Source organism: Sander lucioperca, chromosome 17, assembly GCF_008315115.2.
Source record: "Sander lucioperca isolate FBNREF2018 chromosome 17, SLUC_FBN_1.2, whole genome shotgun sequence".
In the NCBI taxonomy this organism is placed as follows: Eukaryota; Metazoa; Chordata; class Actinopteri; order Perciformes; family Percidae; genus Sander; species Sander lucioperca.
In genome coordinates, this window is record NC_050189.1 from 22,234,813 (window position 1) to 22,252,860 (window position 18,048).

General features: G+C 36.2%; 1 protein-coding gene across 2 annotated transcripts in view; it reads right to left on the reverse strand.

The window, feature by feature from the left end:
* Positions 1–6,040: 6,040 nt before the first annotated feature.
* LOC116049004 (zeta-sarcoglycan-like) overlaps positions 6,041–18,048 on the reverse strand; it is a 38,126-nt gene continuing 26,118 nt past the window's right edge. For both annotated transcript variants that reach the window (XM_031298342.2, XM_031298340.2), the window contains 4 exons: positions 17,688–17,810; positions 17,015–17,087; positions 7,666–7,789; positions 6,041–6,918 (listed from right to left, as the gene is read on the reverse strand). In XM_031298342.2, coding sequence (XP_031154202.1) covers positions 6,727–6,918; positions 7,666–7,789; positions 17,015–17,087; positions 17,688–17,810 — 512 coding nt within the window. In that variant the 3' untranslated portion in view covers positions 6,041–6,726. The remainder of the gene's footprint in view (positions 6,919–7,665; positions 7,790–17,014; positions 17,088–17,687; positions 17,811–18,048) is intronic.

Consider the following 18,048-nt stretch of genomic DNA (forward strand, 5'->3'; position numbering starts at 1 on the left):
TCACAGACCATGCAAAGCACGATGCAGATGTGCTCATTGTCCAAACTGCCATTGCCTCTGCCAGAACAAAAGACATAGTCTTAGTAGGTGATGACAGACTTGTTAGTACTCTTGTTGCATCATGCTGATCTGAATGCACAGGAGCTGTTTCTGGCACCAGAACCAAAGAAAGCAACAAAAACAAGATGGATATGGTGCATAAAGCAGACAAAGGAGTTACTTGGTCCCAAGGTGTGTGACAATCTCCTCTTTATCCATGCCATTTTAGGCTGTGATTCTACATCTTGTCTATTTGGCATAGGAAAGGGAATGGCACTGAAAAAAAGTAAAGAATGACACTAGTTTTCTCAAACAAGCTAAGGTGTTCAGCCAGTCACAGGAAAAGGCATCATCATTGCAGCCGGTGAAAAAGCTCTAGTATCACTGTATTGGGGCGAAAAAGATGAATCGCTGGATATGCTGAGATACAGGCGATTCTGTGATAAAGTAACTCAGAACTCATCTCCAGTGGAACCTCAAACTCTCCCTCCAACGTCAACAGCTGCAAAGTTCTATATTCTTCGGGTCTTTTACCAAATGATGGAGTGGAAAGGGGGAAGTAAACGTATGGACCCAAAAGACTGGGGGTGGCATGTTTTGGATGGGATATTTATGCCAATAATGACCGATCAGCCTGCGGCACCACCAGAAATACTAGATGTAGTCTGCTGTAGTTGCAAGAAAGACTGCAGCACAAAGAGATGCACATGTAAAAACATGGACTACCTTGCACTAACATTTGCAGAGTGTCGTGGTACTAGCTGCACAAACTAACAATTGCCTGATTTATCAGATGAATATGACCCAGAGGGGAAGAACTAAGCAAAGAACAAACCAGGAACTGATATAGGGGGTGCCAGAATCAAGAGCCACAGAGAAGGGGTTGAGGATCCTGGCTGGATTTAAAAAAAAAACAAAAAAAACATTAAAAAAACCTTTAAAAATAAAAAATAAAAAAATAAAAATAAAATAAAAAACACCCAAAAAAAACCTCCACTGTTGTTGCTACCTTGTCGTGGTGGGGAGGTTTGTGTGCCTCCATGACCCTGAAGACTATACCGGCGGGGGTTATACCCCTGGCAGGTACTACCAAGCCAGGCAGTTTTCAGGTTAGAGGCCAGTCTAAAAGCTGAAGATTGGGCCGATGTATTTGTCATACATATGAATGGTCTTTCTGCCTATGCAAATTAGGACATTCAATAAGTGTGGAGCTCATGTGCATATGCAAATTCATTTCAAAAGAAACTTGTAATACAAAAAAACTTTTCATGTATACTTTTACTATGTAAAGTTTTATTGTGGTAGGAGTAAAGGAAAAAATTAAGCCTATTTGGGTGTATTTTGGGCATATTCGATTAGTGTATAGCTCATTTGCATATTCAAATTCATTTTTAAAGAAACTTGTAATACAAAGAAATGTACTTTTCATGGGTACTTTCATTGTGTAAAGTTTCATTTTGATAGGAGTAAAGGAAAAAAATAGCCCCATTGGGTGTTGTCTGGCCTTACTGGCACACATCTTGGATAGATGAGAATTTAACATTTCTTCAACTAGGATTTCTTAGGACTTTTAGTATGTTGTTCTGGAGACCTCATAGAAATGATCTAAGCTGCAAAAAATTCTTTTACAATTAGTCTGTCGTAAAACGCTACTTTGCCTGGACTACAGTTGACATTTTAGTATACTGAATATAGCTGGTGCATGTTGCAGTGGGAATGGACAATTTCTAATTACACATAAGCTATCTTTGCATTGCTATCAGTGTATTGAAGGGAAGATAGTGGGGAATGTTTGGATAATAAAGCAAGACTAATTTAATTATTTTTATTATTACTTATATGTAATATACCACATGTCCATTCAAACTGAATTAATAAAAAGGTCTTAATTCTAGATTTTGACACTGGGCCCCTCTACAAAATGATGCTTGGTATTTGAGTGGTGCATGTTTCTAAACAATGAATTATTATGGCAAATACAGTGGGTCTGGGGCTTTTAAGGTCCCTGGGAAGTGAACATTTGCACTCTTTGTCCATGCAGTAATAAAAAATTAATTTGAGGACTACAAGCCAATAGATGGCAGCACAAGCTAAGTATTGGTTCTGGAGTGAATGGGCAACTTGGAGTATCCTCCAAATATGTATTGCTGTATGAAAAAATATTTTTTTACCGCACAACTTTCTGATAGATCAAGTAGTCAATTAATCAACATACCATTATGACCCATCAAGATGAAGTTCTGAGCTGCATACAGTGCACTTCTTCTGCAGCATCTGGAACAAAAGCAGAAGCAGTTTGAATACTACTAATCACTATAATTTGATGTACAAGGTTTCTTCAGCTTAATGTGAAACTTAACTAACTGAACAGTAGCACTGGTAAAGACTCTGCACGATAGGTTTGTGTACTTTGCACTAATGACATTTTCCTGCAGCTTCAATTTTAATGTTTACTTCATTATGTGGGTGACTGTACATAGCCTGCCTCATCTAACAGCACTAAGGCTACCAATGAATGTTTTACATGAAGGCACATAAGCAGGACATACATTGCTTAGATAAATCTAGAAAAGCTGCATTCAAAACATTTCTGCCTTGAACACTTTGAAAGTCGAACTGTTTGTTAACATGCTAAAAATGAAATTAAAGAAGGCTGTATCTTAAGATCATTCTTACTTTCATAAATGAAACTCTGCATGTTAGTTATGAGATGTGAACCTGACAGCATCATTGTGGTCTGGTCTACATAGAGCATCATGTCAAACTTGTGCCCCAACAATTTAAATACATATTGGAGCCCAGGATCAAAATCATCCAGATTGTTTTTAAAAGTATATGGATCTAACTGTATGAATCCAAAATAGATACAATCTCTGAGGTTTTAAGCATCTGGTGCCTGTTGGAACCAAATGAATGTTTCAACACTCAGAAGTTCAAAAATGGAGGTATTTAGCCAGCAGCTAAAACATTCAACTCCCTAATGTGAACTGATTATTGAATATTTGCAAGTTTATTCCACCTTTAACCTGTCATCCTACTCACTTAATGTGGGGCTTGTGTATAACTGCTGGTGGAGGGGAGATTTGATGCTACTTTCTAAATGCAACTACAGTGTCTTGCATAACACACACCCATGCTAAAGTTGACTAAAAAGAGAAATAAAAAAACATCTTTTGGAAATTGATCTTAATGCCTTCATTAAAAAATTGAGGAAAATCCAACCTTTAGGACACCAATTTTCTTTGTGAAACAATAATGTATCGGAAATAAATAAATGTTCTTCCTTAAAATACAGAGGGCATAAGAATACACACCCTTATGTTAAATTCCTATAGAGGCAGACAGATTTTTATTTTTAAAGGCCAGTTATTTCATGGATCCAGGATACTATGCATCCTGATAAAGTTCCCTTGGCCTTTGGAATTAAAATAGCCCCACATCATCACATACCCTTCACCATACATAGAGATTGGCATGGTTTTATTTCAGTTAGCCTAATAGCTGGTTTGATTTGCATTGATCTTATGGAAAGTACCCCATGCCAATCGTGAGATATGGTGAAGGGTATGTGATGATGTGGGGCTATTTTAATTCCAAAGGCCAAGGGAACTTTTATCAGGACGTTTTTGTGACTTTTTTTCGACATACTATATATCTGACTTTTTTTTGGTAACTTTTTACGACATACTATACTATGACTATTTCAACATACTATTCTGACGTTTTTGTGACTTCTTTCTATATAATATACTAGGACTTTTTTTTTTACTTTTTCCACATACTATACTATGACTATTTCAACATACTATTCTATGACGTTTTTGTGACTTTTCTTGACATACTATACTTTGACTTCTTCGATATGCCATTCTAAGACCTTTTCGACATACTATACTATGACATTTTTTTTTTTTTTTTTTACCTTTTCCGACATACTAGTGACTTTTTTCAACACACTATACTATGGCTTTTTAATGAGTTTTTCGGTATACTATACTATGACGTTTTTGTGACTTTTCAACATACTATAATATGACTTTTTTTCGACATACTATATTATGACAATTTTGTGACTTTTGTGTGACATAATATACTATTCCTTTTTTAAACGTTTTTCTACACACTACACTATGTAGTAAGTCTGTGACGTTTATCACAGTTAATGAGTTTTTCGACGTACTATACCATGACATTTTTGTGACTTTATTCGACCTACTATGACTTTTTTTTCGACATACAATACTATGGCTTTTTAATGAGTTTGTCGACATACTATACTATAACTTTTTCATCACTTTTTTCGACTTACTATACTATGATATATACTAGAACTATACTATTGCCCTCCTTAGGTGCTACAGGACTCTCCATTCCAGGACGAGCAGGCTCAGGAGAAGCTTAGTCCCCTTGAGTTTTTCAATGTACTATACTATGACATTTTTGTGACTTTATTCAACCTACTATCGACATACTATGACTTTCTTTGACATACTATAGTATGACCTTTCATCACCTTTTCACTACATTCTATACCATGATATACACTAGAACTATACTATTGCCCTCCTTAGGTGCTACAGGACTCTCCATTCCAGGAAAGTCCTGGAAGAGAGAGTCCTATATATATATATATATAGGACTCTCATCGAAATCCTGAGAGATATATATATATATATATATATATATATATTTATTTTTTTTTTTTTTTCAAACCAGCTATTAGGCTAACTGAAATAAAACCATGCCAATCTCTATGGTGAAGGGTATGTGATGATGTGGGGCTATTTTAATTCCAAAGGCCAAGGGAACTTTATCAGGATGCATAGTATCCTGGATCCATGAAATAACTGGCCTTTAAAAATAAACATCTGCCTTCCTCTATGGGAATTTAACATAGGGGTATGTATAATTATGGCCCCTGTATTTTAAGGAAGAACATTTATTTATTTACAATACATTATTCATTCACAAAAAAATTGGTGTCCTTAAAAGGTTGGATTTTTCCTCATATTTTTAATTAAGGCATTAAGATCAATTTCCAAAAGATGATTTTTTTTTTTATTCCTCTTTTTAGTCAACTTTAGCATGGGTATGAATACTTATGAGCAGCATTGTATATGTGTGTGTGTGTGTGTGTATATATACACAAACATATTTCATAGTGCATCTTTGAAGCATAAAAAATATCACAAGGACGCTTAAGAAAAACTCAGTGAGCAGGTAGCGGGCAGGGCAGCTAAGCTCTTGTTAGAATGCCATCATGGCTCTTACCAAACTAGCCTGTCTCTGCCACAAGGCGATGATGGAGGATGAGGAAGTGGAGTGGAGCGAGGCATTTCACCCCAGCAGGCCTGCTGACACATGGCTGCCTGCCTCACTCTCAGCTGCAGTGCCAAGGTCAGCCAGCCAGTCAAATTCCACAGTGGAGCGCTGCCTCGGAGGGAAGTGAGAGTTACTAGCAGGTAATAAAATGACATTTTCTTTCAAATTTAGCAAGTGGAGACCAAAACTTTAGAATTGAAAAACTTGTGTAGTATTAATTTTTTAATTATGTTAAAGAAGTATTATTTTTTTAATTATAATGTTAAAAAAAACTCATAATCGTCATCAGTATTTATAGTAACTTCTTAGCCATGGTAATGGTCATATGAAATTTTTTTAAAGCTCTAGAGCAGCTACTAAATAGAACATGTGGTAAGACATAAGTTACCGTTAAGTTTTCTCAACTGCTGTTTCTAAATTCAAGAATTTAGAGTTCATTCAAAATGGAAGTGCTTTAAAGTGCTCAGACAACTGGGCAAACTATCTGCTGATGAAGATATTTGATATGCTCGAAAGCCTCAGCTTCTAAAATGGACCTTCTTGTGAGATTGTTTTCTCACCTACAGAACTTCTCTCATTTTGTAGTATCAACATCATCAAGAAAAGGTAGAATAATTACCTTTAACGTGAGGAAGTCCTGTGAACCTTTACCTGAACATTCAAAACAGCGTGTAGATCTGTTTTAACTGGTCTTAATCACAGTTAAACTTGAAGTACAATAGGTGCCACATAAAAACACAACATGTTTAATTTCAAATAACACAGCTGCTAACATTGTGAAAAAAAACTAAAATATATATTGAGATTATTAAAAACAAAATCTGGATTTTGGGGGGAAAAACATGACAGAATTGTGCTTACTTGTCTTTCTAACATCACAACTTTAAAAACCTTTAGCTATCTCTCTATGATTGCAAAGCCAGACTCATTATCAGTTGCAATAAGAGTTCTTTCAAAGCTAAAGGCACCTGTGTTTTACCTTTTCTCATCTATTCTTTCTGAATCTTGAAAACAGTCACTGCATGTCTGCAACAAACCTAAAGTAGAAAAATAAAGGGTGTGTCCTCTGACTAATATAAGGTAGTGGAAATGTTCCTGTTCGTATGTGATATTCCTGATTTCAGAGAGCTGCTCTGACTGCCATTCCTCAAACACTGTCAGGGGTCCTGACGTCCAACAGACATTCACAGGGACATAGTGGACTTGGATGCTTCTGTACTGATTTGAACTCAGATCAGAGTTCAAGATCCATCTCCGCTGAGGTGAGTTTCATTATCCGTCAAATGTACCAACGGAGGATTCTCAAACTCAACAGCTCCAGAGCAGATTTGAAATGGGGCCTCCATCACCAACACTGCTACCAGGTCAGCTCCAGAGGCAGATGTTGCTCATGGCCTGGCAGGTGGAGCTGGTCTCTGCAGGAGAGAGGTAGATCTTGCCACTGGGGCAGACACACACCTCGTATACAGCCTGCTCCTGGGAGGCCTGATTGGGTGACAATGTGTAGACGCCCAGTGGGAGACTACTCAGTTGAATGGTGTTGGCATCTAAAAGTATCTGGGACAAAAAACATCAGAGACATGCTGAAAGTCATTCAAATAGCCAGAGGTGCCCTGAAGTGATGCATTACCAACTCAAAAGAGTTAGGATAAGAAGTGAATACAATTCTTAATCTGTCTATTCAATATTTTTATTTAGAACACAAAATTGCCAATTTTTTTGCCATGTGACATTAGTCAGTCCAGTTTGGTGCAGACTTGAATGTCTTAACTACGGAATGCATTCTCGTTCAGACATGCATGTCGCCTTTAGGATGAATTGTAATAACTTTGAGCGCTTGACCTTGTACCTAGCACAGGTTAAATTTGATAATGTGTACAATACTTGTTAATTAATTCTCATCAACCTCAACTGAACAACGGTATTTGCTTAGTGCTAATTAGCAAATGTTAGCATGCTAACACTAAACTAAGATGGTGAACATGGTAAATATTATACCTGCTAAACATCAGCATGTTAGCATGCTGAAATTAGAATTTAATTGAAAGCAGCACTGTGTCTAAGTACAGCCTCACAGAGCTAGCATGGCTGTAAAGCTTTATTTGAACACATAATTTGTAAATTGTCCATTATTCCACGATTGCACACTTATTCTACATAGAACAGAACATATGTCCCATCTCACATGGACATAAAATACAAAATAAATTAAAAAGTATAAAGACAAAACTAAAGAGGATACACATTAATAAGGGCACAAAAGAGGAACTTTTCACTCCGAGCATAACTTCTAATCTTCCTCACCTCTCCTTCTGTGGACTCCAGCTGTAGATCCTTTCGACCACTGACCTTTAGCGGCCCCTTGGGAGCGCTGACTTCCACCCCTCTGGGAGCCTCCATGGTCAGGGTCCGTGTTGGAGACTCAAGCCTGAAAAGAAAAAATGAGCTCAGAAATTTCATGTATGAGAACCAACAATTATTTCCGTTTATACATAGGATGTTTGCAGTACTAAAACTTTGCCTTTCAGTGTGATTTAATAGCGGAGGATACAAGATGTGTTCAAGGTTAAATTTAATGTTATTCAGCTCCTAGTTTAGGAATATCCCTGTGGAATGACTTGTTTGGGGAAGGATGATGGAATTCAAATCGTAGTATTTGTTTCATAACAGACCCAAGGCAGCGAGGCATTTAGAAATTGAGTCAAAATGTCTCATTTGAAAAAACAAACCAGCTTATTGATATTTCTAGTTTGACTCTTGCTGCACAAATATATTTTAGTTGGTAGTAATACCAACCACTTCTCCACCTGTGGAAAATTAAAGCTGCTGTTAATGTTTAAGTAGCTCTTCTCATTATTCTAATCCAGTATGGCTCCTAAATAGCCCATAACTGTATGAGCTGATTTTGACCTTAGGCAACACTGAGGCTAATGCAATTTGCATTTTATTCCTGTGAACTATTAGTTTACACAGTGAAAGTGCAAGAGCCAATCAATGTGGAATTTGTTTTCATAACTCATAACCGTTTTAAATTGATTTTCCTCCCCCATCTTCCCCAAATCTGTTTTCAATGAATTTTAAATGGAAGACTTTAAGGAGCCGTCTTGAAATCGTTTAAATCTCCATACCCTCTGAAAGTGACACACATTTCGGATTATGTGCTATTGGAATTGGGAGGGGGGGGTGCAAATTAATTTCATCTGCATTTGAAAAGCCTCTTTGACTTTAAATCAGCTTTCAGTAGATACAGTTTGGAGAGGATCTGTGAAATGTGCTTTTGACCTGGGACTATTTGTGCCATAGACCTGTAGAAATAAAGATAGATGTCTGCTCTGTGGTTGTTTTACTATTCCACTGCTCATTTTTCTTTTTTCTCTCTATCCAACCTAAAAGCAGATTTTTTTTTTTAATCAACTTATTATTCTGTTTTCAGAATGCATTTGATCATTTAAAAAATAAACTGTAACTATATATAACTTTACAATTATTTTAAAAACATCCTCAGTCCATCTCCCGTAGCAACATAACATACCATTTCTTCTCTCGAACCCCAGCCATTCATTAGCAAGTCACAATAACCTGTGTCCGAGTGCTCCATAAATTGGTATGTTTCAATAATTATTTCCCAAGCATCCACTGATTATCCATGGCTTGGATAGACGAGTCATTTAAAAACCCATTTAGAACACTTTGCACTGAGCTGTGCAGTAAGAACTTAGTGATATTTTCACTCCATTCAAAGCAGTTCTGTCATCACTCGCTGGACGCACGGATGCACGCACACAGAACTCGGGCAATCCTGCCAGAAGACAAAGTGCTCCATTTTCACAAGTGCTTGTTTCAGACACTCTCCATAATAAAACATTAAATTAAATTAAAAATGTCTCTTGGGTTTTATAACCATCTCAGACTACTTCCATTTTCATGTTTCTCAGAAATATTATGGTCTAGTTTCTGAGGCTCCAAAAGCAGTATGAGGTATAATTTCACATTACTGCTGACTTGTAAACATTACTATTAAAGATAATGTTAAATGTATATAATTTAAAACATATGAAACACATGAAATTGGACTTAAAATGTAAACTTAACTTCACTATTTAACTGCTGTTTCCAAGGTCAGGAGTTGAACCTCATCTTTTAAGCCAAGATGGACAATGTCAACAAAGTCCTTAAAAGTGCTCAGAAAAAAATGGAATTTTGAACATGAGACAACAAACTCCATCTACTGATAAATATCATGGTATGATTGGAAGCACCAGAACAATTCTAAATAGACCTTATGGTTAGATTATTTTCTCAACTGTTGTTGATGAACTTTCAACCTCAGTTAAAAAATCTTAAATGTTAGATGTTGTGTCCCATTTTCTGTGATGTTGCAACAGTAGAAGCTGATAAGAGCTTTTTTTTTAGTTCAACAATTTCATATTACTATGTAACTATATAATTTAGCGTGAATCTTAAGGAAAGAGAAAATGTCCTAAGACAAGTTATAAGTTATTTGAATGTTGTTAGTTGTGAGCTCATTTGTTGATTTCGAGCGATCTCTTTCATACCTGCTAACATAGCTCCCTTATATTTGTTGAATTGTATGCTTGCCTGTAGACCAACTTTACATTGTTTGCATGTTCATGCCACCTGCCACTAACTACACTACCAATGGGTACTAATTCAACGAAAAATAGAGACAGTGTTCAAACTACATAAATCATTCAAGGAACCTTCTTAATTAGTTAATTTTCTAATATTTCTTCAGATTTTCTAGTGTAACTGTTTCTATTTTATATTATGTCTCTTTGACTTTTGCACTGTGTTTATGGTTATGCACCAAATCACCAATACAAATTCCTTGTATGTGCAAACCTACTTGGTAATCAAACTTTCTGATTCTGATTTCTGGGAAATTGTTAGAAAAATGTGGGAGCTGTTAAGTGTTTTCCATTAAGACATTGAAATTAACTAAGCAGCTTTGAGATTAATACAATTAAGCTATATTCAGTTTGTGTGCAGACACTTTCAGATCATTAGACTGACTGGTCAGGCTATCAGTTAAAGAAAGCTCCATCATCATCAGTAACAAGGAGCTTTTTGTATTCAGAATATATCAGGGCTTCTGGCTCTATCAAAAAAAACTCTAAAAGCCCTTACTACAGATAACCTATAGGTATTTTCAGTCATAACGGCTGTTTACGACAGAACAGCTTTTCTTACTGTGATCAGGATGACCTTTACATCCACAAAAAGATCACTGTATTGCGGAGCTATGGAAGAAAGAGCTGCACAGGATCAAATATGCTGATGGCCATAGCTGAAGTCATAGTGGTTTAAATACTGCATTATCTACTCTGTTAGCTGGGAGATTCCAAAGGTGAAAGTCAAGTGTATTGACTCCAACCTTTGAAATTGTAATACAGATCAGGTAGTTTACCACCAATGATCTTACAGGCCACTTTACATAGGTTAATTGCATCACATAGTTAGAGATTTGACATAGCTCGAATAGTGTATAGCAATGATAGATGTGGTTTATTTATACTGACAGATGGAGGAGTATGACTGTAAATAAGCCTTCCTCCCAAACAATAAACCAATTATTTCCACTGTATCTGTATGTAATGTTCTGCAGTGCTGTCCAAACATTTCTCACATGACCAAATAAAGTAAGACCATCACAATAAAAAAGTCAAAACTAGCAGAAAAAAAGAATACACTCATGCTGCCCTACATCTCAATCCAAACAAATTGGAGGTAGAAAGGTCTGAACAAGAAGAGTGGTTCTGTTCTGCCTTTATCTTCCCAATGAACCTGTCACTCTTGTGTGGTGGACACAGCTACGGCAGAGACTGTCCTGAAAGCTGCTCGCATCATTTAGAGAGGGGTTCGCGGCTGGCCGCACTGCAAACAGACTTGGAGTGGGGGAGAGCTATGGAGTGGGGGAGAGCTATAGTAGCAGAGACTTGTGGAGAAAATGAAATGAAAAGCTGTTTCCCTATACATTCTATTCCCTAATACACTTCATAAAATACTATCTTTAGTATTACTCAAATAGTATTTGTATAGGTCCTTTGTTAGTGTGTATATAGTGTTAGTATAGAACCTTTTATTTTTAATGCTTCATTTTTAGGGCTGTCCTCGACTAAAGAAAATCTTAGTCGACTAACGCTTGTGTGATTTTGTCAACTAATCTAGTAGTTGATTTTATAATAATAATGCTCTCTGATGCTGGGCCTAAAATGTACCATAGGATGTCTGCACTGTAAGGAAGCAGAGAGCCTTCAAATCCTATCTGGTCTGCCTTTGCTTCATAATGTCTGACTTGTCCCACTACAGATTCCCATGTACTTTTTAAGCAGCAACTTGCAGAAAACTTTGTTTTTGACACGATTGAAACCTTGAGGCTTTTTGTGGCATTGATCAGATGTCCAACTACCAACTGTCCTCCATACACGTCAATAGAATAGACAAAAGTCTCTCTGAATGTGAGAAACTAGATGACAGAAGTATCACATAGTGACACAAGAAAAATATCCCAGCATTTATCACACAGCTTCCCTGCCTATTCATATGTATTTGGGACAGAAGTGCATCAGGAATCAGAGTATCATCCTCCAGACAGAGACACAAAAAGATCTCATTATGTAATTGACAGAAATATTTTCATATTTAGGCCTGTAATTTCTGGTTGGAAGCTTCTACTATTATCAGACTGAGTGGGAAGCTAGCTGGGGAGTCAAAACATGAATCATCAGAGCCAAATTTTCTGCAATTGACTATCTTAATTTCTGTCCTTGTAATCAGCACCAGAGGGTATTTTGAGAGTAAAACCGAACTACAGAGGTCACTGTCAGGTGAAGGAGCTGATCAGAGCCTGACAAGAGCTATGACTAAAAGGTAATGAAGCTGTGAGCTGAGAGTAGGACATGACAAACTGACACATCTCTTCTGCAGGACTATATCCACTTTATAACTGCACTGCCCTTGCAGTTAACATCAAGGCCTCTATACTTGATAGCTCCTCAGCAAAAGTCTAATTATTCACAAGTCACTATACACAAACGTGTCTCCTACTTTTTTGGGAGTACAGTCGACAAAGAGGATGAACTGCGTAGTAAAGAAAACAAAGTGAGTCGCAGGGGACCTAAACAACTATAAATCAATTAAACTAATCAATTGTTAAGCTTCTGCACTGTTCCCTCTGCATTATAATAATAAATTTATTTATTTTTACAAGGTCAACGAAAAAAAAAAAAAAAAAAAAAAAAACTAACTGATCGGTAACAGGATCACTTTATTAAAAGATTTTATAACAATAATAAGATGTACACTGCACTAAAGCCTATTGATTATTAGATTGACAGAAAATTAACTGGCAACCATTTGGTAATCTAACAGTTTAAGCAATGTTTTAAGCAAACATGCCAAACATTCTGCTGTTTTTCTGCTTTTTTTGTTATTGTAAATTGACATTTTTAAATTATGTTTTAGACTGTTGGCTGGATAAAACATGACATTTGAAGACGTCACCGTGGGTGCTACTACTAGGATGTGCATTATTCACTATTTACATTTTATAGACCAAACAATTAATCAAGGCGATAATAATCATTAGTTGCAGCCCTACATTTCACACACATTTTGCTACTACAGGTGCAATAACTATATTTCATACTGCTGACATCCATTCTCCTACATGCAATTTCATTACTTACTGTATCTAATGCAACTTTGTCCCATTTTACTTATGAGCATTTTTGTCTCAATATACTTTATAAAATACTTTATACACTCAAACTCAAATAGTAATTTTATAGTACCAATGTTAGTGTATATAGTGTTTATTATAGAACCTTTTATCTTTGTTTTTCATGCTTCATTTTTAGGGCTGTCCTCGACTAAAGAAATTCTTAGACTAACACTCTAATGTCAACTAATCTATTAGTTGATTTAATCGACAGAACCGGAAAACTGAGTTTCTCCACAAGGAATAATGCAAAAGCATCACTTTACATCTTGTGTTTACCAGCTATGTGCTTTTACATTTCTTGGAAATAAGTAATTTAACATTAAAGAACTAACTAAAGAAATCTTAGTTGACTAAGAACAAAACAACTGATTAGGTGAATAATCAACTAAGAGGGGACAGCCCTATTAATTTGGTGTATAGTTGTATATGTATGTATATGATATTCTAGTTTTTAGTTACTAATCTATACTATGCATCTGTTCTTGTGCTTATACTACTGTGACATGTACATACATTTCCCTGCGCAGGATCAATTAAGTTTATCTTTTCTTATGTAGTGCATAGGTTTTTACTAATTGTAGATAAAAGCTCAGACGAAGCACAGTAAGAGCAAGAAAGTCTTACAATAATTTATATAACAGTACCTCAATATTAATACTGTATGCTTATTGAACATGTATGTAATATGTATGCATCTACTAGAAGAAAACAAGCAGAAATGACAAAATACATTACAAAGTCCAAAAACGAGAAAAGATTTTGCCATACACCAAAACTCTGCTTTAGACCCACTTTAAGAATTATTCTGAAATGAATGTGAACACAAATACAGAAGGCTAATGTCATTTTGTAACTCAAATTTATTTTTAGACCTTAATGCGTGTTTGACCAGCACCTGACTGAATTATACTGCTGTGCAGAGGATTTCTGGTTTTCCTATTGTGTCTGTGAGTCCCTCTATCATTCAGTTGTTTAGTGCAAAAGGATCTAGTGGCAATATAAACCTGTACATGACCTTCAATTATTCAGTGTAATAGATTGCAACTACGAGAAAAGACAGGATAAAATTCTGTACACTTTTTGACAATGAAGTGGACAAGGATATTTTGAAACATTTTGTAAATAAATTTAAGTAAATGCCAATGGAATTATTATACACAGTATATTCAATTATTCAGAAGCAGCATGATGAAGACAAACTTGAGTGTCAGCGCACACAGATAAAGCGCTCAGGGAGAAGAACAGGTGCTTCAAAGAAAAGGAAGATCTCAGGTGGATTTCTTTGATTTTGTCTCTGCTCTGTTTTTCTCCCAGATTACTGTTGGCTTGCAGAGAAATAAAACCCACCACAAAGAGAATGATATTTCTTTAAAGAGGAAAAGAAGGGCAACGGATGTGAGCCAAGTAGCACCTTTATCAGACAGGTGGTGAGATGGGTAAAATGTGGCTGGAAAATCCCAGAGCCACTTACATAAACAACGCAATAAAAGATGCACATTCCATTTTTAGCACAGATGTTGGTGTTTTAGAAGAAACCTCCAGGTTTGCTTCACAATAAGCATAATCAGAGTCTTGAATCAGCTGTGCTGAGTGCAATATAGCAATGTGGAATAAAGAAAAAATGCCAAAGAGTGTGGTTACATGGGTGTGCGCCAATGTCTAAGAATTTTTTATTTTAGTAAAAGTAAGTCCTTTCAGTTACTGCCACCCTAATTATACAGCATGATGTCATCATATCAGGTGATAAATTAGATTTACACGTGTAATCAATCAACAGGCTATTCTGGCTCATACTTTAATGTCTGGCTTCATAATGAAAAAGTGCCTGCTTTGGTGACATTAAAAAGGACCCAGTGCATGGAGAATAAGTTGTCAGAGACGGTGCTGATTTTCTGGTCCAAGATGGGGACTGGATCTTTATGTCAAATCATATTAAATAGGAACATAGATTAATTTTGCTGGCAGAGTTACTGTTTTGTGCTCTCCATATGGAACTGAAAGCACTGGTCTAACTGGCAGTAAAAGCGTGATTGCTCAACTGTCATTGGTTTTCTTAATTGGTTTCTTACTATAAGTGATGGTCATGAAGGCACAATTTTCTGCCATATTTTTTTTTTCTACTCTGAAGTTTAACTTTGATTATTGCTTATTTAGTCAAGAATATTGAATCTCTTATAGAGAAATACTTTGAACCACGTTTTCAGGGACTTTAAACTGTAGCCTGCTTTACATTTTTAAAATGAGAAACATACATTCTGAAAGTGAAAGTCTGAAAAGCGAGGAAACATAACTATGTAGTATGGTTTTGGTGACAAATGTAAAAGGACATCTAAGCGTCTGATTAAACTGAACAAAAAATTGGTGGATAAGAAGATTTGGGTGGTTACATATTTTAGCTTTTGGTAAAAAAAATGTGTGCATTTTTTGCATGTAATCTAGATTTTTCTTTGGAAATCTAGATTACATATAAACTTTGCTTCAACATTTTAATGAGTGTATATCAATATGTTCTACAGGATAGTTTAATATGTTAAACCTCAATATTCAGCACATTGATAGCTGTGTTGTAATTCTGATTGAACATTAGGCTCTAAATCACATTCAGTCTCCTTTTAAACTGCTGTAGTTCTACAGCATGTGTTTCTGTAAACGCTGCACAAAAGCAGTTAAAAGGTAAACTCCTTTACAGTAACAATAGTGAACAGGTTTACTGATGTGCCACTGCAGTAACGTCGGCTTGTTTACTTTGCCCACAGGCCAATTAGTCTTTAAACAGACTCTAAGAAGAAGAAGAAATAACATCACAAAAATGTTGTTAGGTTTGAATTCATGTAAATAATAACCCGCATGATTCTGTTGTCTCCATTTAGCGTTTAATACGACTGTATGACTAAATATAAAAGGTTCTTTGACATGGTGTTTGAAAAATAAATTAAGTTTAGATAAACAGTTTGTACATCTGCTTGTTTGAAAATATTTCAGTAATTTGCTAATGAAGGAAGCCAGTCATATTGAAATAGCCCGAAGCAAGATTTTTTAAAATGCAGTATGTATTAAATTAAACCACACAAACAGAATCAAACTTTGACGATGCAAAAATTAAATATCTTTTGAGCAAATGTGAATTTAAATAAAAGAAAATCGGAATCCTATTGAAGCAAACATGTTGGCGCTTTTGTGTGTTAACTGTCTCCTGTTCGGTTTCCTCTCGATAAGATTTTGACTACATTGCAGATGGTCACCCCTGAGCTGAGCCTGTGTGCGTGTGAATGCTGTGTCTGTGTGTCTGTGTGTGTGTGTGTGTGTGTGTGTTTTTGCTTTAAAGTGAACCTCATCAGTATTCCTCTCACTCTGGAGGAATTAGATGCCAGAACACTGCTTTTTCTGCCAACTTTGATCCCAGCCCTCCCTTCAGGACCAGTAAGGTGGACAACAAACCACACTCGTTATACCTCGTTAATGGACCGACACAGGGCTCAGAGCCTCAGGCGGAGTGCAGTGGGGATCACATGCTCGGGAGAGTACGAGTCTAATATGCATCTCAACCATACCAACTTTCTCTCCATGCTCTCCCGATGCTTTAATCAATTCCTGACTGCGATAGAGAATAACTAACAAATTAGCTCACCCCTCGGCTGTGAAATTAAAATAATGGTCAAATCTAGTTTTAAATGTGTGTGATAACGAGCAGACCAATACATGTTTGAATTTACAAGATTGTGCTTGAAAATAATTATCCTGGTGAATAATGGTTCCTGCCACGTTTTCCTTCTTTTTTGGCAAAGGCATTGACTTTGAAATGCCATGGAACATTTATCATCATTATTTAAATATTTTATTTAAACAGGATGTGAACATGTGACATTAAGCTTTAATGACTTTTTGTTAAGTCAATGAATATGAACTTACTTCAGTTCTTCAGAAGCTCTCGCCTGGATCAGGGGAGTTTCTACTGAATGTCCAAACACGGCGCCTTCCGAGCCTAGAAAAACACATACTTTTATAATTCATAAAATGACAGCCAAGGATTTGTTTACTAAGGCTTGGTATCGAACCTCAATGCTTGTCATGGACTGAAATGTGTCTATAGCACAGTATCAGAAATTGTTTTAGGGGGCTTTCACACTTAATCTGTTTGGTTCAAACAAACTGGAACATTCGGTTTGGTTTGTTTAATCTGGTGTAAAAGCTGTCAATCAAACCCTGGTACGGACCAAAATACAGAGACTGAGACCCTTTTCCCACTTCCAAGCGGGCTCTGGTTTCCTTTGTAGTGTGAAAGCAAAAAGGACCAGCCACAGGATTTTGTGATAGTAGATATTTGACCAATTTTAGACTGATTTTAATTTCTGCAAAGTTCTTGTACAGCTACGCATTTGACTTATGTTAAGTACAAATACATTTTGTATAAACTGATGGTTATAGAGCTCAAAGTTAAATACCAAAAAGTACAGTTTTGGTACCAAAACTCAGGTATTGTAGAGGTACTAGTATTGAAAAACCCAGCCCTAATGTTTGTTCATTTTGGACAGATTTACATTTCTCAGACATCAGAAGATTATAGAGAGTAAAGCACAATTACCTGTGACAGTGAACTTTTCTGTTGTCATGATGACCTCCTCCTCATTTGCAGTGAATAGCAGTCTGCCTCCATCTTTACTTCGAACCTCCAGCCTCTGGCACTGGGCCTCCACGGCATCAGGTCCTGCAGAGAGAGACACATCCATCAACACAAAACTAATACTTTAAAAACACGGTTGATTATACTTGAGTGATGTGCTGGAAATAAACACTTCCAGGACAAAACATATATTTTAGTTTGATAATGAAAAAGCATTAAAAGAACAGATTTCCACCTAAAAAGTTTTATAATCTGCAATTCTAACAATAATGTTCTTTTTGTAAATGGCTCTGTCGAATAAAGGTTGCCTCATGGCTTTGCA